At 36.9% G+C, this 22,484-nt stretch overlaps 1 protein-coding gene across 1 annotated transcript in view; it reads left to right on the top strand.

The window, feature by feature from the left end:
* The first annotated feature begins 3,100 nt into the window (after positions 1 to 3,100).
* The window catches only part of PPP1R1C (protein phosphatase 1 regulatory inhibitor subunit 1C), a 126,347-nt gene continuing 106,963 nt past the window's right edge, over positions 3,101 to 22,484 (top strand). Inside the window, exons 1-2 of the mRNA XM_020888682.2 lie at positions 3,101 to 3,301; positions 4,924 to 4,984. Coding sequence (XP_020744341.1) covers positions 3,221 to 3,301; positions 4,924 to 4,984 — 142 coding nt within the window. The 5' untranslated portion in view covers positions 3,101 to 3,220. The remainder of the gene's footprint in view (positions 3,302 to 4,923; positions 4,985 to 22,484) is intronic.

The raw sequence follows: 22,484 nt of genomic DNA, 5'->3' as shown, positions 1-22,484 counted from the left end.
CAGGGGATCTTCAGACCCAGGGATCGAACCTTCTGCCTCTTAAGTCTCCTGCATTGGCAGGTGTGTTCTTTATAAGCCCTTATATGAAAGCAGCCATTGTGATTAAAGCCCAGGCCTGATGCAGAATTGTCTGCATTTGAATGGTCTCTGCCACATATTAGCTGGATGACACTGGGCAAATTACCTAAACTCTTTCATTCTCAGTTTCTTCATTTCAAATTAGAGATGGCAATAGTACCTAGGTCAAAGAGTTGTTATGAATAAGTTAATAATATTCAATAAGTTAATGCAGATAAAGCACTTAGAATTGTGCTTGGCACATAGTAAGTGTCACTATTACTATTATCTGTAACAGGAAGAAAACAATGTTCACCTAATATTTATCATAACTGTTTAAATTTAAAAAGTTGCTCAGTCGTGTCTGAGTCTTTGTGACTCCATGGACTATAAAGTCCATAGAATTCTCCAGGCCAGAATACTGGAGTGGGTAGGCTTTCCTTTCTCCAGGGGATCTTCCCAACCCAGGGATCGAACCCAAGTCTCCCGCATTGCAGGCGGATTCCTTACCAGCTGAGCCAGCAGGGAACTATACTCCCCATATAAACATATTAAAATTTTTAGATTATTTCAAATTTAAGTTGCATTTTAAGTGATTCTTGGAATAAGAATTTAGCTTTAAAAGGACTTCAAACACAATGTCTCCTTTAATGCCACAGCAAAAAGCCCAGCGTGGAGTAGGTTGCAGTATCTTCTCAACAAACACATGCTGTGTGAATGCGTGGCACTGAAAATGCTAGGCAGTTAAAAGACAGACCAGCAGTTATTGTACTGAGTAGAGATATTCTGGGTGCTTTGGGAACGCGGAAGAGGTGGCTCTAAATGCAATATGGGTAGGAGGAGGGCTATGAAAGCTGCTTAGAGGCCGTATCACTCAGCCGAGGCCTGAAGTGTGCACACGAGTTGGCTTGATGAAGAAGCAGCTTAAAGGGTCCAGACAGTAAATACTATTTACGATATTACTTCTGGCCGAACTATTCAAAACAGAGAATTGGTTATTGAGAATTGTTTAGTGATGTTTATGCTGTAATGCACATGTGGTATTTCACTTTACCACCTATTGTTCTAACTGATACCAAATTATTCTAAATAGGTAGAGATCCATTGTAATCCAGATTAAAATTGTATTTTCAGCTTTGAAAAATCTACCTGTTTTACTCAGTGGTTATGATGTGCTGGCCTTGTAATGAGATCTTTCAAATAATTCATTTAAATAAACTCACGTAATCCATCTAAAGTTCACTAAAAGGAAGTTCTCTTACTGCTCCACCTTGATAAACTAAGTAGCAGAGCCAGGGTTTGAACTCAAAGCTGCCAAGTGCATCCTCTTAATTATTACACTAAATGAAGTTTTGGATTAACTACTCACTAGAAATGGTCCTATTTTCCTTACATGTAATTTGAAGAAATACACAGAAGAAATAACTCCTTTAATGATATCAATTCATATTTTCATTTGTAAACTGTTACACAAAATGTAATTTGTAAGTTTCCTCTTGAAACTCTAAAGATGAACCCATCACAAGATTTCTTGTTGGTCAGCACTGTTCTCCAACTCAAAGTGCTTACATATCCACATTTTCATTTGCTTTTTTCCCCTAGAGGGTATAGAAAACTATTTGAGTAATGCATACACCACTTTCTATAATCTTTCCACAGAACGCTGCATACTTAAATCATTAAAATGGATTCTGGATATGGACTCAAAAATTTTTTTAAAAAGAGAGAAAACTTCATTTGTAAATATCTGTAATAATAGCCAATGTCTAAATGTAGATAAGTCCAAAACATATTGAAAAATCTGTGTTAAATATCTAGCATTCATCAAACACTATCTTTCAATAAGGAAGTAGAGAACTCAAGTTCTTTCTCCTATTAAAGCAGCATCATTTTCAGGCTTCCTTTGCAAAAGGAGTTGAATGCATGAAGACCATCTGGCTATGCTATTGTTTCCCCTTATATATTAACAGATGTGAAGAGCAGGCCATTTGACCCCCTCTACCTTCACCGCTAGCTAATATGACCGTAATCCTTATCATATGACTGTATCATTCTGAAGATTTCCCCCTTTACACTTTTCTCCCCTAAGACCTTTTGTTTGCATATATCCCCATAATTGACAACAAATCACACTGTTGGATCCCATCAGTGTCTAGTCACTTCTGTATTCTTCCAAATCAGAGGCTATAACTGGCGCCATCAGGAAATAGAGGTCATTGCAGCCACGGTGACTTTCAAGCAATTTGCTAAATTTAGCAGTCCAATACTTTTCACTCTAATGAAAATTGTGGACTATAATTATAGAATGCTGGGACAGAACTGGAGCTTAAAGGTCACCAAGTCCAAACCCCTTGTTTTTCTGAGGAAGGTATGGGGGCCAAGACATTGCCTCTGATTTGATTGAGGCCACAGAAGTTGTTAGTAGTAGGAATGGAACTTGAACTGAGATCTGCTCAGCCGGGAGGGTGATATTCTCACTACACCACAGATGCTCGGTCTCTCGTGATCAGTCTTACCTAGAGAGATCTCACAGCATAAATATAACTGATATTATTGGTTGTGGCTTAACCTCCATGGCCATTCATCAGTTTGGTAGCTGAATCTAAAGTAACTAAGGTGTCTGACTGATAAGGTATTCCAAGAGGAATGAAATGACTCTATACCCAAACCCTGCCCCCAACTCTAAAAACTTCCTGCTTTATGTTCATCAATAATGAATGGCTCATCTCTGCAATACTCAGAGCGAGCTTACAATGCACTTTTGAGCAGCCGCTTAGTAATGTACAGTGGATAGAGCCTTTCTTTCAAATCCCAGGGCAGCAGGTCCTTCAAGGCTAGCATTGCATTTTCAATTAGCTGCTGAGTGAATGCTTGGCATGTGTATATTAGTGAAGAGGCATACAATTAGCTTGTTCCTTTCCGTATTGTGCTGAGGATCTAAGGGATTGGTGGGGAACGGGCAAGCCAGGCATCACTGTGGATGTTGAAGAAGAGAGTTCCTCAGACCTCGGCATCTTCACTTGCTCGCTCTGGAATTACAGCTACTTATTACAAAGCACTCTGTGTGACTGGCTGGAGTGCGCCTGAGGAAACACATCCCAGACACCACCTGGGGTTCGTCTTCCTGAGCCCTTCACATCTCTGACTAATTCTCATCATTATCATGGAGCCAAACAGTCCCAAAAAGATACAATTTGCTGTGCCTTTATTCCAGAGTCAGATTGCACCCGAAGCAGCTGAGCAGGTAAGTGGAACTGGGTGGGGACCAGTTCCTATACATAAGTAATACAGACATACATTCTTGTTATTAATTAAAAGCTTCTCTATCTCTTGAATTTGCCTAACTTTGTGGCTTCCCAGAATATGTGAATGAGAAATAAGTTTGCTTTCATATGCACTTGTATTTGAGTTTCACTGAAGGAACTATTGGCTAAATGCTGTATTTCATATGATATAAAATTAGCACCCCTTAAGGAAAAATGGCCACATTAGCAATTTAGATTTGGATCCAAAAATCTCTTTGCTTTTGCTTATTAAAATAACAGCTTCAATATTTAGAGAAACCTATATATTTTTTCAGAATTAGCAAGCTTTTATTTTTTTATTTATACAAATCAAAATATTCACTTAACAATAAGCATTAAATCTTGGAATAATTTCAGATCATGAGCTTAATATTTTATGTTTTTATTGTGTATCAAAAGCAGCAACTATAAATATATTTAGTACGGGATCATAGGTATGTGTATAATTAAAAAACATTCAGATATTAAAAATAGTATTTTAACACAACCTGGATATTTTTCCAAGTTAAATATATCTATATATTTTTATTTCTATCTCTTTCTATCTTCATGGGAGGCTGGTTTACTGTATCACCTTTCATATTCAGATTTACTTAGATTCTTGATTCAATGGAACTAGTAAAAAGATCATTTGTAATAAAATTTTTGCCTGCATAATTATTAATTTCTTAACACTTGACTTATTCCTGAATCCTTTTACGAATATTATATACAAAATCTTGAAAATAAGTATTGAATCTGAGACTTTTATCTTCCTAGGATGTTTTGATAATCTGAAGTAGATTCACCCAAACTAAAGCCAGACAGATACAACCTTGAACATGTATCTATGTTAAATGGAGCATTGGTTCTATCCTGGACAAGATATTGTTAGTAAAATTTATCCACTATTCTACTAATTTGGGAAATTACTTACATATTTAAATAATCAAGGATACATTAGAAATTCTAATAATATGTTCCTGTAACTCTTAAAATAAGGGGGGAAAAAACACCACAAACCAAATCTATTAGTTTTAAGTGAATTATATACTTTTGTAAGAGCCATGTTCATTCTTTGTTAATGTGTTCTAAACAGTAATCTGGAAAATAAGAAAAGTTTAAAATATTAATTGAAGCTAAGAATGTATGCTGTTAAATTTAACCTGCTGGAAATTTGAGTTTTCTAAGCTGCTCTTACCCTGTTTAGAAATAAGGGTAATGGATCTTGAAAGCATCATCAATGTATGAGGCTCCAAGAGAGCCACTGAAATTAGCAAGTCATCCCTGTACCTTCACTGCACTTCAGTATTAATATTTGGTGGCATCATTTGATTACATACAACTATTTCTGTTCTATGGAAATGTAGTTTTTGATTAAAGAAGGTGATACTAGTATCTGCCAGTTCTACTGTCTAGCTTTCTTTTATTCAAAATAAAATTAGTGAGCAAACTACTGTGTGCCTCCCAGAAATTTACTCTTTATATTGGGAAAAGATGAGGATGGGACAGCCTTGCAAGCTATAGAGCAACCTGGAGCAGCATCTGACTCTGACCTTAGGTGGTTCTTTATTGTTCACAGATCAGGAAAAGAAGACCTACGCCAGCATCACTTGTGATTCTCAATGAACATAACCCTCCAGGTAAAGAAACATGATATCTTATGTACCAAAGCAATGGAATAGAATTGTTTGAAGAACATCAAAGAGCATGCCATTGTCAAAAGATTTCAATTCTGTTTTCCAGTTAGCAATAATCTAACAAGATAATATAAACAAAGTCAGAAATAGCTACTATGAAAACTGTCTCATCTAACTGCTTTTCCTCGAGAATAACTTGTTGGTGATGATATACTATGAAATGCTTTGTTAGCATTCACGGTCATGTGTTCAGGTGTTTGTATAGAACCGGGTTCAGTGCTTATTAATGAGCCTGGTGGAAAGTTGCTTAATTAGGTTTCATAGCTCAAATTACAACCCTGGAGATGCTTATATCTTTATGGAGTATGTTTTTTAATTTATCAAAGGTTGCCACGGGGTGGGCAATGAGCCACAATTGGCTACAGCTTTGATGCTGATGTCATCTCTGAATAATGCAACTGACAAGTAACCAGATCAATTTTCAGCACTGCCCATTTGAGAGCCATTCTGAAGAGTTGCATCCATTTGTTGAGGTTTTATTCTCCATTTCCCATAAAAAGTAAAGCTGCATTATTATTCCTGATAAAGTACTGTGATCTACAATACACAAACAAGTACTTATTGAATGGGGGTGATTTTAATCTCACATTTAAGTGCTGTTTCTAGAAATAAGACAGCAAAGCTCACAGCATTAATTTGTAGCCAAGCAGAACTTGTTGGATATTTTGCAAGTATAAACAATAAGGGTGGATAAAATGAGTTTGCATAAATTGTAGTGAATGATTTAAATTATTTCACTCAGGTGAAAGTCTTTGATTTTTTCAGATCCCTTTCTAATTAGAGAAACATATTTAAGAAAAGAAAGTAAAATTTTAATAGAATATTAACCATGGAGCTCAAATACAGAAAGCTGTTCATTTAATGGGAAGTAAATTAGCAAATTTATTCCTGCTGAAAACAAAGAATTATAATTTGATCCTGTATCTTTGAAGTGCTAAGCATTTTAAAATCATTTTTCAACATGTTATCTCAGTAAATATTAACTTATATTTGGTTAAATAAGAGGTGCAAATGATATGTACCTATAGTTTACAAATAAATGAATAGGAAATTTTAGAGTAATTTTCTGTCACTGCCTTTGCTCTAGCGGCTGACTTCTCTACAGTGTTCTAGACACTCTCGATGCTAACCTTGAAAAGATGTAACAAGAACAGAATCTTTATAATTTCGTCTGTACTAAATGTTTCTTCCCTATCCAACAGTTCTTTGTTTCAAATATTACCTGAACACTCTCTATCAAACAAATGATAACAGCAAAAACAAAAAAAAAGTTAATTGCTAAATGAGCTTTAAAAGCAGTTGCTGCTTGTTGTCCTCAAAAGCAATGTGTTCTTTGACAAATAAAAATCAGGCGCAGCTTTAAATTCCGACAAATAAACAAGTCTCTTCAATGTATGGAAACTGTCCAGGACAAGTATGAGTATTCTTGGAATCACCTATCATTAATGCTGTCTAAAATACAAATCCCTGAAAATATTTACTGTCAATTAATGAAGCAAAGGAAATTAAATTTTCCATTATAGAGACATGATTAACAGATCTTTCCAATTCATATGATAAGACTGATATATTGTAATCATGATTAAATGACTTAGATATAGCTTACTTTAAAAAGGAGCTGGCAGAAATAGTCTGTTATAAAAGAATATTTGAAAGAATGATTTAATTTTAGATTACAAATACATATGCATTCTGTTTACATTTGATAGAAAGATATTTCAACATGTAAATCCACATTATTTCCAAGCTTGTGTAAACACATAGATGAGAATGGCACCTAATTAAGATTGAAGGGGCCACAAAAAGGCACATCAGTCTCTTTCTTACCAATGGCCTAAAATTCTCAGCAGGAGAAGCACCAAAGAAACAGTTATATAACCTGTTAAGGATGTATCACCCTCCAGCATAGATTAGTTAATTTAATTCAAAGTAATGGGACACAAGACAAACAATATTAAGTTGAAGCCATCATACTTCAAAAATTTAAAAGTGAAGGGTGTGTCTTTATGATGGAGAAGGTAGAGACTACATACTTTCTTCTTGGAATGACACTATAAATGGTAACAGAAAGACACTAGAAGCCAGAGATGTGGGGGTAGAGGCACACCAAAGACAAATGTCATCTTTTTCAAATGTTTTCCAGGGTTGCCAATTTGAGTAACCTTGTAGCAAACTGCTTATCTTTCAGAATCTTTAGTTCATTTTCTGATGAAGTGCCTATTTATGATAACCACTCTGGGATGATTAAGTCTCATTGTCTCTTCTTGTACTTCTTGCTATTTCTTGTACTCTTGCACTCTTGTACAATATGTAGTTAACTGGCTTGATTCCTGTATTTTTATTTAAAGGGATGACTACATGTAAATCTCTACTTAGAAATAAATGGCAATGTCACTTTTTGCAGTTTATTTCTTCACATTTCTAGATTTACATTGCGTGTATTTAGTAGGCTTATGAGAAGACTGTCTATTTATTTGGCTCCCAGTATCAGAAAACTGGGCTTCCCTGGTGGCTCAGATGGTAAAGAATCTGCCTGCAATGCAGGAGACTCGGATTTGATTCTTGGGTTGGAAAGATCCCCTGGAGAAGGGAATGGCAACCCACTCCAGCATTCCTGCCTGGAGAATCCTGTGGACAGAGGACCTCCATGAGGTAGCAAAGAGTCTGACAAGACTGAGTGACTAAGCACACACAATCAGAAAACTAGAAAACTATTAGGAAAGAATTTCAGAAAATACCTAACCTCACCACATATCTTGATGAAAGATACAGAAATCAACCCAAGTCCCAGACACTTGTTCCGTTTTATATGTATCAGAGAAGAATTCATAGAAGCAACTAGCTTTCAACACCAAATAATTTTAGGAATTAATATAGTTTTTTTTATAAAAAGTTATCCTAAAATAACTCTTCCTTTGCTCTTATCAATAGAAATTCATTTACTCACCTTTTAAAAATGTATTTATTTATTTGGCTATGCTTCTGTGACCTGTGGGATTCTTAGTTCCCCAGGGATTTGAACTCATGGCAGTGAAGCCCAGAATCCTAACCACAGGCTCACCATGGAACTCCCTCCTCACCTTTTAAAATACACAATTCTTCATTATTTTCTTTTCTGGATTGAATATTCTCAGTACCCAATATTGATTTCTATTCAAATACTCCTTGTCTTTAGGCCTTTGGAGCCAGAGCTGGACACAGGCTTCCAGTAAAAAGCCTGATTAGAACAGGGCTTCTGAATATTAAAGGTTGTGGCATCAATTCTTTTCCACTTACTATTAAACAGAGACAGTATGGTTACAATTAAGTTTAGTGGACCTAATGCCTATTAAACATGAGTGAGATGTAGGAGGCCAGGAGCTTAGTAAAGATTTGGGTAACCATCCAGTAGTTCTGGTATCATTTAGATTTAGAAGTTTGTTGTAGATCTGATAAGTGGAACTAGACATGCAATGTAAAATGGGGGATATTTATTGAACTCCCTCTACCACCGCCAAATTTAGGGCAGACTGATTTTCTCTTCTGCACTTTTTGCTCCAAATATCCTTAGAAATGAGGAATAAATACAAAAGTATTTTCTCACATGCATCATGTTCTTAAAAATTACTTAATATAAGACATATGAATTCAATAGCTTAGTATCTCCTTTCAACCTTGAGAGTAAGTCTATTCGTAAAGACAACTGAGATTTCCAATTGATTGGGCTATTTGTCTCCACACACTGAAAAAAGAAGCCACAGTTCATTGTGGAAGTAGTGTGTGACTTCCTAAATGAAGCTTTCATTTTAGGAATTTGACAGTAAGTTAATTAATAAGATTTCCAAGCCTCTCAATTTAAAATCCTGAGACACAGGATGACAGAGAATATTGCCGGACTTATTAGACTGATTTGTTCAAACAGAGAGGTTCCAGGAATTTCTGATGATGGGAGGTTTTGCAGGTCATCAAGTTAGAGTGAAGGTTTATTTGTAGTGTTAGGGCATTCATATGCTCATAATCTCTCTTCATGGAGACCCTCTGTTTTACAAAATGAATGATTTATAGTCAAAAGGCAATGGGCACTTTGAGTGCAAATTCCAGAAATCACACTGAGGATTTTCCTGGGAATATTAAGGGTGAGGAAGACATCATCAGCCCCAGACCTGGAGAGTCTTGTCATTCCCAAGGATCTCCAATCAAATGTATTCAAGTAAAAGTTGTGCTGAACCCATAGTCCATATAGTTTTGTTTCATTCTTTTTTCTCATATTCTTTGAGAATAAGGTTATAATACCTTCTGATCCACAATTATTGTTCATTTTCCAGCATTTATTTTGCCTTATGAATATTAATGACAGTACAGAAGAAAGAAAGGTCCAATGTTTGTAGACTATTCAAGGTTTAACTGGTATTAATTTCTAATAACTATCAGAAAAGCCTATTTTTTTCTCCTCAGCAGTTATTTTTATGAGTTATTGAATGTCAAAGCATGCTGAATGATTTAAACATAAGTGATGCATGTGGCTTTCAGAGCTTCATATACTGTACAATTGATTGACTTCTTTTCCCATAACTGTTCAGTGTGTGCAGCCAAACGGCCCAATCAATAGAAGGAATTGTGAGCCAAAGATGAGGTTCCAGTCCTTAGTCATGTTAGAGTCTGCTGTACTTTGTATTCAAAGGACTGGTGTAGTCTTCAAATTAAATGAAAGCAAAATGAAAGGGGCAAGTTATAAAACTATGAAATAGTGCTGCTTTCTATCAGCAAGATTACTACTTTTGCTCACTTTGAATAATAGTAGCTTCCCTGGTAGCTCACATGGTAAAGAATCCACCTGCAATGCAAGAGACACAGGTTTGATCCCTGGGTTGGGAAGATCTCCTGGAGAAGGGAATGGCTACTCACTCCAATATTTTTGCCTAGAGAATTCCATGAACAAAGGAGCCTGGCAGGCTACAATCCATGGGGTCACAAAGAGTTGGAGACACCTGAGCGAGTAACACTTCCACTTTCATATACTGCTTACCTTTTACGTTGATTTTAATTAGAAATACCTTAGTGAAATATGAAAGAATGATGATAAGTTCAATTCACTTCCTTTTTCTTGGCCTCTGTTTTCCTACCCATGGGTAATACAGAAAGTAAAATAACCCTAAGGTACTTTTGCACAATGCAGAAAGGCAGTATTCGTAGTGGGTAAAGCAATGCCTTTGGAGTAGGACTTGGGTTTGAATTCCACCTTTGCCAGTTCCCGGTCATGAGACATTAGGTGTGCAGCTGACTGTGCACTCAGTTTCCGCCTTTTAAAAATAGGACATTGAGGTGTAAGAAAATGCATAGCACAGTGTCTGTAACCAAACAGATAATGAAGACATGCGATCCCCCTGCATTATCATATCCATGCTGAGAATAGCTAAGTTCTCCTAAAACCTTCATTTCTTATCAGAACTTGGCCCAGCTCTTTTCCAGTCCTGACTGCATTAGGGAGTATCAGTGTCCCCATGAGGCAGTGATTCTTGATTAGAGAAAAGATGTACCATAACTCCTAATTCTTCATCAGGATAAGATACACAATTGAGAAATTGTCATGGATCTTATAAACTGTGGTATTTATTCAACTGACCATGTCTGATTTACAAATATAATTTACATGAAATAGGAGTCCTTGGGATTTTTAAAAAAACAAGAATGCTACTGATGTCTATAAAGTTTTGAAAATATATACTGAAAGCAAAAGATCTTTGTGAAAGATTTGTATCCTATCAAAAATGTAATTCATGGCAATTTCCTGGTGGTCCAGTGGTTAAGACTCCACATGTTTACTACCAAGGGTGCGGGTTTAATCTCTGGTCTGGGAGCTGAGATCCTGGAAACCATTTGGTGCAACCAACAAAAAAGTGCAATTCATATTTCTAATAGTTTGTGGAAAGAATAAACATTAAACTCTAATTTGATTGCTCACATTTGATTCTACTCCATTTGCTCTCATTTCCTTCCAAACACTGTCCTTGTGCTATATTCTGCCCAAGATTTCTTCCTTTGGTTCCTTCTTTTGGTTCCTTTGCCAGTTCTTAAGACATAGTCTAGACTGACTCATTTGTGCAAATCAGTCTCCATTTTTTCCAAATAATCTTAATTAAATTGCAGCCCGAGCCTCATTTAAATCTCAAAACTTTCCCATCTAATCTGATTCACTGCCTGGCTTTGTTATTCTAATATGCTCCTCTCACCTGCAACTCTTAAAGCTACTTATTGATTTATACATTCGATTCAATTAAGTATTCACTGAGTCCTTATTCTAAATCCTTAAGAAACATGTGGACTAGGTAACAGAGAATAATAGTCCCGAGTGAACCAGGATATAACTGTAATAACAAATTCCAGCTGCTCAGACCACAGTACAATTAATTCTGACCAAGACACACAGGCATTTATCATGCTTAGTTTTCTATGAAACAATACAGTTGTTGACTTTTTTTCTATCTTTTGGCTTTAAGCTTTGAAGAACTGGCATTAGAGTAAAATTCTACTGTTTATTCCAAACTAGTAGATATAGCTACTGAAACTAGTAGTGTATCCAGTAGATATTAGATGCTCATGGGCTAGTAAATTTAAATGGATGAAAAGCAGATTTTCAAATCCAATGGTAATCCATCAAACTTTTTGGGCACCTATTCTGGCTAAGGCACAGTGTTAACTGCTTTAGGGGATAAAATAGTAAGTCACCATCCCTTACCTCATCAGGTAAGGGTACCTCATTATGCCTACCTGAGGCATAATTTGACACATGTATATTGGTGGTAAGATCAACAGTATATGGCAAAATATAAGATAGATTTCAATTCAGTACAGAAATGTTTATTTAAAAACAGGACATTGAGGTGTAAGAAAATGCGTAGCACAGTGTCTGTAACCAAATAGATAATGAAGGATGTTTTGGGGAATTAGGTTATAGTGTCGTAAAATACAGTACAAACATTAGATGCTTGATAAATGGCAACTGTTATTTTGGAGAGGCAGGCAAGTACTACTTAAAAGTAGAGGTGCTGGGATCACTCAGGCCTGGATCTGGCTCTCAGACGGCTGCTTACTGTCTGTGTTATGCCAAGAAGGTGGCTCGCCCTTTTAAAACTTGTTTTTTCCCAACACTACCAAATTTCACTAAATATAAAATATATTTATTAGAAATAAGGCTAATCTGCATCCACTGAATAAACAGATGCAGATTTTTGTTTCTACATAACAGTACACATGAGGGACAGTTTAATCAGTCATTCCAGGAGCTTAAGGGCACATTTGGTATCAAATTTAAGATAGGAAAAGTTTCTAACAGCTTTCTTTTTATTTTTTCCTAACAGCTTTCTAATTGTTCTATTTCATAGTCACATTCAAGGAGAACAGTAAATAATCAAACCTCTAACAACAACAACAACAACAAATCTAACCAAGCTATGTAGTTAATGGAGAAAATTATTTCTGTATTTATTTTAGACTTGCTTAGGAGCAAGCTTCAAGCTTTGAATATTCTATCCTTTCTCTCACCATTTTCTACTCATGACTTTGACCAAGTAGTGATCTGTTGCATTTACAGATATACAAGACATAATTTGGTAGCAAATTTACCTGAGGCTTAAGCTGACATGCCCACTCACGGTCCAGACAGATGCCTGCCTGGGCTCCATGTAGGATAGTGTGAAGGGTACTGTGGTCTAATTGGAGGATGCAGGCTCCATTCAAGGCTGTCAAACTATACAGATAAAACTACAAAGAAAGAGAAAAAGCACTGTAAGGGATGGAAGCACCTATGTGGTTAAGATTTTAGAGATGTTGGAAAATATCTTCCTAAATCAGTTTTCACGCTACCTGAAATTTTACCTTTTGAAGTTGTTACTATATACTGTTACTATATTCTAGCTTCTGAGAAAACATCAGGACTCTGACCAGATGTAACACAAGGTCCTGGCACTTGAGAAAAGTAGTCTACCTGGAGATCAAAAAGCCTGAGGTGGAGAGAAAGGAAGGCCCTGGAGCAAACATCCCAGCTGCAAAATTAGGGACCTCCAAATTCATCTCTTCCCTCCCAGTCTGTTTGTTCATATTGCCTTCTCCAAGCGTGGCCCTTCATATCTTGCTTAGTGTTTCAGAGGCCCTAAGAAAGTGTTGGAAAATGTTAAATCTATGAGTCTTTTCTGTATTATGGACAGAAGTTTATGAATTTAATTCAATGACTTTGTATCACTTTTAGTAATTCAATATAGTGATCATTATAGTGCTTACTAAGGCTGTTTGTGAAATAAGTTACTAAAACCTGCATTATCAAAGAGATATATCTTGACAGTCTAATTAGAATATAATGACAGTTTGACCTTGGCAAGAAAGCTGAGGAAAATGTGCTGTGTGAACTAAGAAAAGCCAGGAAATTTGTAACCTTTCTGGGTTTTTGTTGTTTCATTCTCTGGGAGCAATTTTCCATCATTATGGGAAACAATTTCATAATCACACTCTTTACATATAAATAAGTATCTACCTGCTCATAAAAACAACTGAATACACAAAATGGAAGAATGAGAACAATAGTTATTTTGGAATTCAAGCTTTAGAATAATTTGCCTCAATGATATAACATCATGTTATGCTATTTTCCCCTGTTGAAGAATAAACTATTAGGACACACACACACACACACATGGATATTCCCATGCACAAACACATGTACATATACACATATAAGCCAAATACCTAACTATGTGTAAAAACATCATAGGCTATTTACTCATATAATAAAATCCACCTCCACCATAATTGATCTGACTTTAAAAAGGCTAGGCACCAAAGTGTCTAGAAAAGCTTTGTGAATTTTGGTTACAAGTGGAATAAAGCTAATAGTTATTAAATTTCTAACCCTTTGAAATAAATAAAAAACTAACCACATTATTTGAAAACTCATGAATAAAAAACATTGAAATTACTAGATTACTAGATTCAAATAGTGAGATTTGTTAAATTTTTTTTAAATCAGAAGAGTATTTTAAAAAATAAGTTACATTTATGAATAATAGTTACTCTGACTATTTTCTCATTTTGGAGGTTTCTTGTGTCCATTTTCATAATTCATAAATACAGGGAGAATTATTATAATTAGATACAGAAGTATTATAATTAGGTACAGAAAGTGAGCTCCTCCTATACCATCTGAAAATCGATGTCTAGCTGAAATGTGTCCCCCAACATTAACATCAACATTTCTGTTGAACTCAACATATCTGTTAGTGGTATCTTCATTCCTCCAATTGCTGATCCATACAAACTTGGAATCATCTCCACCTCCTCTCTTTCTCCCTTGCCTCTTGAACCTATCAGTGGCTCTACTGCTGATTCTTCTGTGCAGGCTGAATCTAACTCACTTCCAAAATAATATAGTAACTTCCAAACTGCTTTTCCGTGACTTTAACACTGGGAGGTGGTTTGGTGTAGAGTTAAGAGCCCTAATTTCAGAATCAATGAACATAATACGCTGCTGCTGCTGCTAAGTTACTTCAGTCGTGTCCGACTCCTTGCAACCCCATAGAAGGCAGCCCACCAGGCTCCTCTGTCCCTGGGATTCTCCAGGCAAGAACACTGGAGTGGGTTGCCATTTCCTCCTCCAATGCATGCATACATGCTAAGTCGCTTCAGTCGTGTCCGACTCTGTGCGACCCCATGGACAGCAGCACACCAGGCTCCTCTGTCCCTGGGATTCTCCAGGCAAGAATACTGGAGTGGGTTGCCATTGCCTTCTCCAGAACATATTATGACTTAGAAGCAAACCATGGAATGACTGAACATCTGTGTCTTAGCTTCCACTTCTATGAAGCACATCATGGCAATTCCAACACTGGTGGTGCTGCTGGAATTAAGCAAGATGATGCATGATAGCACAATTGATGAGAGATTTATTCTTTCCCCATTCTGCTTTGTGTGAAAGGGTTTTGGCAGACTTAAATACATAATGGGTGACTGACGAGGGCAGCTTTACTTTTCAAAAGGAACTCATTATGAGCTTTAATTTGTATACTATAATTTACCTGTCCTAGCTTTTAATTAGCCATGGCTAACAATAATAATAATAATAATAATAAGGCATGTGAAGTTGTCTTATGATTAGCTCATTATGTTTCATCATAATCTGCACATTATTACTATTTCTTGCTTTAAATAAGTCAATCATTTCCACTGTAGTCTATGGAGTCTTTATTATACAAATTGCTGATAACTATACTAAAGTTGAGATTTAAAGAAATGAACAGAAGAAAGGGAAATAATCGTGTTAGATTATGGCTAGCATTACTGCTTTATAATTTCTATTTCTTTCTTTACTTTTGGTGGAGGGCTTCAAGGCTGAACAGGAACTTTGTTCATTTGCCATAGGTACCTTCCTGTTGAAAATAACTTCTCCATATGGGCAGGATTTCAGATCAAGCAGGACAGACTCAGACTAGATTTGCTTTTCAAAAAGCACCCTAAGGACTATCTACTCTCCCTTCATGGATCCTAAACACAGCCCACCTGCCTCCAAGGATTAAAATGTTTTCAAGAAATAATGCCAGAGACCCACTTTCCATCACATTTCAGTGAAGTAAAATGTCATGAATGACTGAGCTAAAATGTCTCATCTCAAATTCCACCACAGGTCACTTTACTTCATGAACAGCCCAGAATTCCTGGTTTACTTAGTCAATGATGGGTATCTTTTTGCTAAAGGTCTTGGAGATAGCACAAGATTGTTTCCTACAATTCTATGGTCCACTGACGGAGAAGGCAATGGCAACCCACTCCGGTACTCTTGCCTGGAAAATCCCATGGACGGAGGAGCCTGGTAGGCTGCAGCCCATGGGGTTGCTAAGAGTTGGACACAACTGGGTGACTTCACTTTCACTTTTCACTTTCATGCATTGGAGAAGGAAATGGCAACCCACTCCAGTGTTCTTGCCTGGAGAATCCCAGGGATGGCGGAGCCTGGTGGGCTGCCGTCTATGGGGTCACACAGGGTCGAACACGACTGAAGTGACTTAGCAGCAGCAGCAGCATGGTCCACTGACATCATTGGAATCAAAGCGAACACCAGCTGTTCTATTTACATGGACAGTTACAGTGTAAGGGGCATACATAAAATACATTTTGAAGTAATTTAGGACCTAAAAGACAAAATTACCTCTAAGCTACAAATAAAACATTTTAAAAAAACCATATAGGCTCAGAGGCAAACTTAAAGAAGTTGATAGTAACATATCTTACTTTTGGTTGTTTTATGATTTGCAAGCTTATTTCATCTATAGTATATATATCCTTAACAACTTGTGAGGTGAGTATTATCACCTCCATTTTAGAAAGAGGGTGATGGGGAGCTGCTCAGGGTCAAAGGAGCTAGTACATTACTTTACTGAGTCTGAAATTTAAACACAGGTTGTCTATCCAAGGTCAGGATGCTTTCCACTACATTAATAACATTTTTTCTACTAATAAGCAACATCATACCCTTACTATTTTATTTCTGTCTTTCTCAAGGAAGTAATGATAAGCAAGTTCTTCACTGTAACTTGGCCAAGTGAGATTCTGTTTGATATGACACCAGAATGTACTTCTTTCCATTTCAATGCATGTGAGTTTGTTTTGGAGTGATAATTCTACACCTTTTTGCTCTTTTCTTGGATAATTTACTAGATAAGAGGAATTCAGAGTTTTTAACACTAGATCTTCTATTAACAAAAAATCAGATAACCAAACAGAAATATAAATCTTTCCCATTATTCCATTCTTAGAGTTAGACCTTGTCATTTATGCATATATTTGTTTGCATACTTATTTATCTGCACTTAGCAGGCTATGCATACATTAAAAAACATAACTGTTTTAAAACATTATTGGAGGGCCAACAGTTTACATTTGGATCCTAGCTGACCAAGAACACTTCCCTAGTGTCTCAGACGGTAAAGAATCTGCCTGCAATGCAGGAGACCTGGGTTCAATCACTGGGTCGGGTCCCTGGAGAAGAGAATAGCTACCCACTCCAATAGTCTTGCCTGGAGAATTCTATGGACAGAGGAACCTAGCACGCTATATAGTCCACGGGGTCGCAAAGTGTCGGAAGCAACTTAGTGACGAAACAACAAATTATTATGTAATAAGATTCCTTGTTCTTAAAAAGCAGAGGCATCACTTTGCCAACAAAGGTCTGTATAGTCAAAGCTATTATTTTTCCAGTAGTCATGTACTGATGTGAGAGTTGGACCATAAAGAAGGCTGAGTGCTGAAGAAGAATGCTTTTGAACTGTAGTGCTGGAGAAGATTCTCTAGAGTCCCCAGGACAGCAAGGAGATCAAATCAGTCAATCCTAAAGGAAATCAACCCTGAATATTCATTCATTCATTGATGCTAAAGCTGAAGCTCCAATACTTTAGCCACCTGATGAGAAGAGCCGACTCATTAGAGAAGATCCTGATGCTGGGAAAAGACTGAAGGTGAGAGAAGAAGGGCGACAGAGGATGAGATGGTTGGATGGTATCATTGACAGTGGACATGAGTTTGAGCGAACTCCAGGAGACAGTGAAGGACAGAGAAGCCTGGCATGCTGCAGTCTACGGGGCTGCAAAGAATCAGACACAACTGAGTGACTGAACAACAGCAACAAGATTCTTAGTTCATAAAGTAGAATGCTTAGACTGTGCTTTTTCTTCATAGTTTTGGTTCAATGTTTTGATGAAGGGAAAAGGTGACTAAGACAAAAGGAACACCAAAATGATCTTTCAGAGAACTAAAATATATTAGTTTTTTAAATAGTTTATTAGTGTGCCTCATGATCTAGACTGATTTAATGCTTTAAACACTCCTATCCAAATTACAAATACAGACAAATTCATACTAATTGTCACCAAACATTTGGTAGTCAAGAGCATATATGAAAATAATCTGTTATAAGCTCACTCCAAATATCTGTACATTGTAATGCTCACCTTCTTTTTCTATAACTTGTAGAAGTATTTTTGCAGAGCCATGGTATATTTTTAAAAAATCCTCTATCAATCATCTTATCAAACAGGATTGACCTGTTTTTTTCCCCATAGCCAAACAAAGAGTAAGGAGCCACCTTTGGAGAGGAGGGTGGTGGTTAATAACATTGTGACAACTACCCACACATCAGAATTATAAGGAAGTATATAAATTGTCAATATTTAAACTACTGTGATAAAGACCTCTGTATTTTTTGCTTATATTTTAGATCTACACCACATATTCTTGCCTCATCTTTTCCAAACATCACTTTTGTATTTTACTTCATTTGCTCCTCTCTGCTTCTTTTAGAATAACACTTAGATCTCTTAACCTGACAACTAAGATTCTTGACAATCTGTGCTGAACCAAATACTCCAACTCTACTTTATTCCCAGGCCTGAACCTGTGTCTCTGACAAGGCTGGCTACTTGTCAACAATTTCCACATTAAATCTTTAAACAGAAATTTTTTCTGACTTAGAATGCCCTCACCAGTACTTTATTTTACTAAATACTTGTATTTTTAAAGATGCTCAGATTTTCTCATTTTATTCATTTCTGAACATTTACCAGAAATATATCTTCTTGTAGCTTAAAGCATAGAAATATTATTAACACTAAGTTGGGCTCAGATGGTAAAGAATCTGCCTGCAATGCAGGAGATCTGGGTTCAATCCCTGGTTTGGGAAGATCCCCTGGAGGAGGGAAAGGCTACCCACTCTAGTATTCTTGTCTGGAGAATTCCATGGACAGGGGGCACTGGTGGGCTAGAGTCCATAGAGTCGCAAAGAGTCAGACATGATTGAGTAGCTAACACTCACTCACTCATGCTCCATACTCGAGTACAGTTAGGTAGTGGTTTAAATTCACAAGTTTCCTATATCCTACTATGACTGAACATTGATTTGACCTGTGATATCTCCAACTTAATAAAATCAAGAGTTATTCTCTATGGTTTTTGTTGAATTGCCACTTTTTTTTCCCCTGAAACTAAACCTTACCATTTGGACTTGATAAAAGAGTAATTAATCATTGAAAAAAGGAATACTCAATACCCACCTTAACTTTCACTAAAACTATCCTCATCCATTAATTTTGTTTGAAAGGATTATTTTTGATAAGCAAAGGAAACATGCAGTAACACTGGTAAAACCATGACATTGGTTCTATTTTGGTCTCAAATCTATGCAGGATTACTTTCTCTAAGAATCCCAAACTGATTGATTAGTCAGATTCCACTTGAAAATTTCCAGTGATAAGTTTAGCTCTTTTTGAAGCATCATGGTTATGACTAGATAGCTCTGTTAGGAAGTTATACCTTACATCTAGTTGGAGCATCCTTGAATCTTTTAACTACTGATCTTGCTATGTTCTTCTAAAGGATTTCAGAAAAAGTATAGTACTTCTTCCAACTGAGAACCCTTCATATTTTTGGGGACACACTTCTTGTTTACATTCAGTTCTCTCTTGAATAAAATTTTCGGTTACATTATATTTCTTCAAATTGAAATATAGTTGAGTTACTGTATTATGTTAGTTTCAGGTGTATATCAAAGTGATTCAGTTATATATATAGATATTTTCACATTCTTTTCTATTATAGATTATTACAAGATATTGAATTTTTTTGTGCTATACAGTAAATCCTGTTGCTTATCTATTTCATGTATAGTAGTTTGGATCTGTTGATCTTATACTCTTGTCTTTATGATTATGATATGGTTTTCAGAAATCTCACCATTCTGTTCCCTAGTAATATTCATACTGTATTTTTCAGCATGGTACCCAAATTTCACTCTTAATTTAGCAGTTAATTATTGAACATCTATTACAGGCCAGCACCATATATATATATACCATATATATATGTATACATATATACATATATATATGTATATATATACACCATATATATATATATAGTAAATGAGAATTCACAAATGAAAAGTGATGGGGTTTGTGGTAGAAGAAACATAGGAGACTTTAGAAGCACACAGAACACATAAACCAGTCAGTAATGGCTTAAGGGAGGAAGGAGATTTGTGCTGAACCTGGCAGAAAAAGCAGGGGAAATATTTAAGACAGAGAAGAAAACAGAAACAAATTTCAGAAGTAGAGCAAGGCAATGCAGATTCAAGGAAGTGAGAGGAGTCCAGATTGACACAGCTTGGAGTGGCATCAGGTAGGGGTGGAAATTAGGCAGATACCATGTTGTGGGGGCATTATAAACATTTTAAAAGGCATTATGATTCAGTTCAATTCAGTCGCTCAGTGATTTCCGACTCTTTGCGACCCCATGAATCACAGCACACCAGGCCTACCTGTCCATCACAAACTCCCGGAGTTTACTCAAACTCAGGCCCATTGAGTCGATGATGCCATCCAGCCATCTCATCCTCTGTCGTCCCCTTCTCCTCCTGCCCCCAATCCCTCCCAGCATCAGGGTCTTTTCATATGAGTCAACTCTTCACATGAGGTGGCCAAAGTATCAAAGTTTCAGCTTCAGCATCAGTCCATTCAATGAACACCCAGGACTAATCTCCTTCAGGATGGACTGGTTGGATCTCCTTGCAGTCCAAGGGACTCTCAAGAGTCTTCTCCAACACCACAGTTCAAAATCATCAATTTTTCCACGCTCAGCTTTCTTCACAGTCCAACTCTCATATCCATACATGACCACTGGAAAAACCATAGCCTTAACCAGATGGACCTTGGTTGGCAAAGTAATGTCTCTGCTTTTTAATATGCTATCCAGGTTGGTCATAACTTTCTTTCCAAGGAGTAAGCCTCTTTTAATTGCATGGCTGCAGTCACCATCTGCAGTGATTTTGGAGCCCAAAAATATAAAGTCTGACACTGTTTCCACTGTCTCCCCATCTATTTCTCATGAGGTGATGGGACCAGATGCCATGATCTTAGTTTTCTGAATGTTGAGGTTTAAGCCAACTTTTTCACTCTCCTCTTTCACTTTCATCAAGAGGTTTTTCAGTTCCTCTTCATTCTCTGCCATAAGGGTGGTGTCATCTGCATATCTGAGGTTATTGAATTTCTCCTGGCAATCTTGATTCCAGCTTGTGCTTCCTCCAGCCCAGAGTTTCTCATGATGTGCTCTTCATATAAGTTAAATAAGCAGGGTGACAATATACAGCCTTGACATACTTCTTTTCCTATTTGGAATGGGTCTGTTGTTCCATGTCCAGTTCTAACTGTTACTTCCTGACCTGCATACAGGTTTCTCAAGAGGCAGGTCAGGTGGTCTGGTATTCCCATCTCTTTCAGAATTTTCCACAGTTTATTGTGATCCACACAGTCGAAGGCTTTGGCGCAGTCAATAAAGCAGAAATAGATGTTTTTCTGGAACTCTCTTGCTTTTTCTATGATCCAGCAGATATTGGCAATTTGATCTCTGGTTCCTCTGCCTTTTCTAAAACCAGCTTGAACATCTGGAAGTTCTCGGTTCACGTATTGTTGAAGCCTGGCTTGGAGAATTTTGAGCATTACTTTACTAGCATGTGATATAAGTGCAATTGTGTAGTAGTTTGAGCATTCTTTAGGATTGCCTTTCTTAGGGATTGGAATGAAAATGGACCTGTTCCAGTCCTGTGGCCACTGCTGAGATTTCCAAATTTGCTGGCATATTGAGTGCAGCACTTTCACAGCATCATCTTTCAGGATTTGAAATAGCTCAACTGGAATTCCATCACATCCACTAGCTTTGTTAGTAGTGATGCTTTCTAAGGCCCACTTGACTTCACAGTCCAGGACATCTGCCTCTGGGTGAGTGATCACACCATTGTGGTTATCTCATGAAGATCTTTTTTGTACAGTTCTTCTGTGTATTCTTGACACCTCTTCTTAATATCTTCTGCTTCTGTTAGGTCCATACCATTTCTGTCCTTTATTGAGCCCATTTTTGCATGAAATGTTCCCTTGGTATCTCTAATTTTCTTGAAGAGATCTCTAGTCTTTCCCATTCTGTTGTTTTCCTGTATTTCTTTGCATTGATCCCTGAGGAAGGCTTTCTTATCTCTCCTGGCTAGTCTTTGGAACTCTGCATTCAAATGGGAATATCTTTCCTTTTCTCCTTTGCTTTTCGCTTCACTAAATGGCTTTCAGCAGGAGAGCTCAAATTTTATTCTAAAATGATCCCTGTGGCTGCAGATAAAGAATGGATAGGAGGGAGAAGGTCTCCGGTGAAGTCAGTGGACTTGATTAATTGAATTGCCCGGGGGTGGGGAGGGGAATAGTAATAAAAAAGAAGTCTGAGTTAAGGCTATCAATACGGGAGCCTTTCCTAAAATGGCAGTGCACATTTGGAGAGGAGTGGGGAAAGGTGATGAATTCAGAATGGAATGCATTACTTTGGATACCTTAAATTAAAAAAAAAAAACAGCTCTCATTCAAATTCCAAATGAAATATTCATAACATTCCTGGA

Source organism: Odocoileus virginianus, chromosome 13 (assembly GCF_023699985.2).
Source record: "Odocoileus virginianus isolate 20LAN1187 ecotype Illinois chromosome 13, Ovbor_1.2, whole genome shotgun sequence".
Taxonomy (NCBI): domain Eukaryota; kingdom Metazoa; phylum Chordata; class Mammalia; order Artiodactyla; family Cervidae; genus Odocoileus; species Odocoileus virginianus.
The sequence above is the reverse complement of the archived record's forward strand: the minus strand, read 5'-3'. Positions and strand labels throughout refer to the sequence as shown.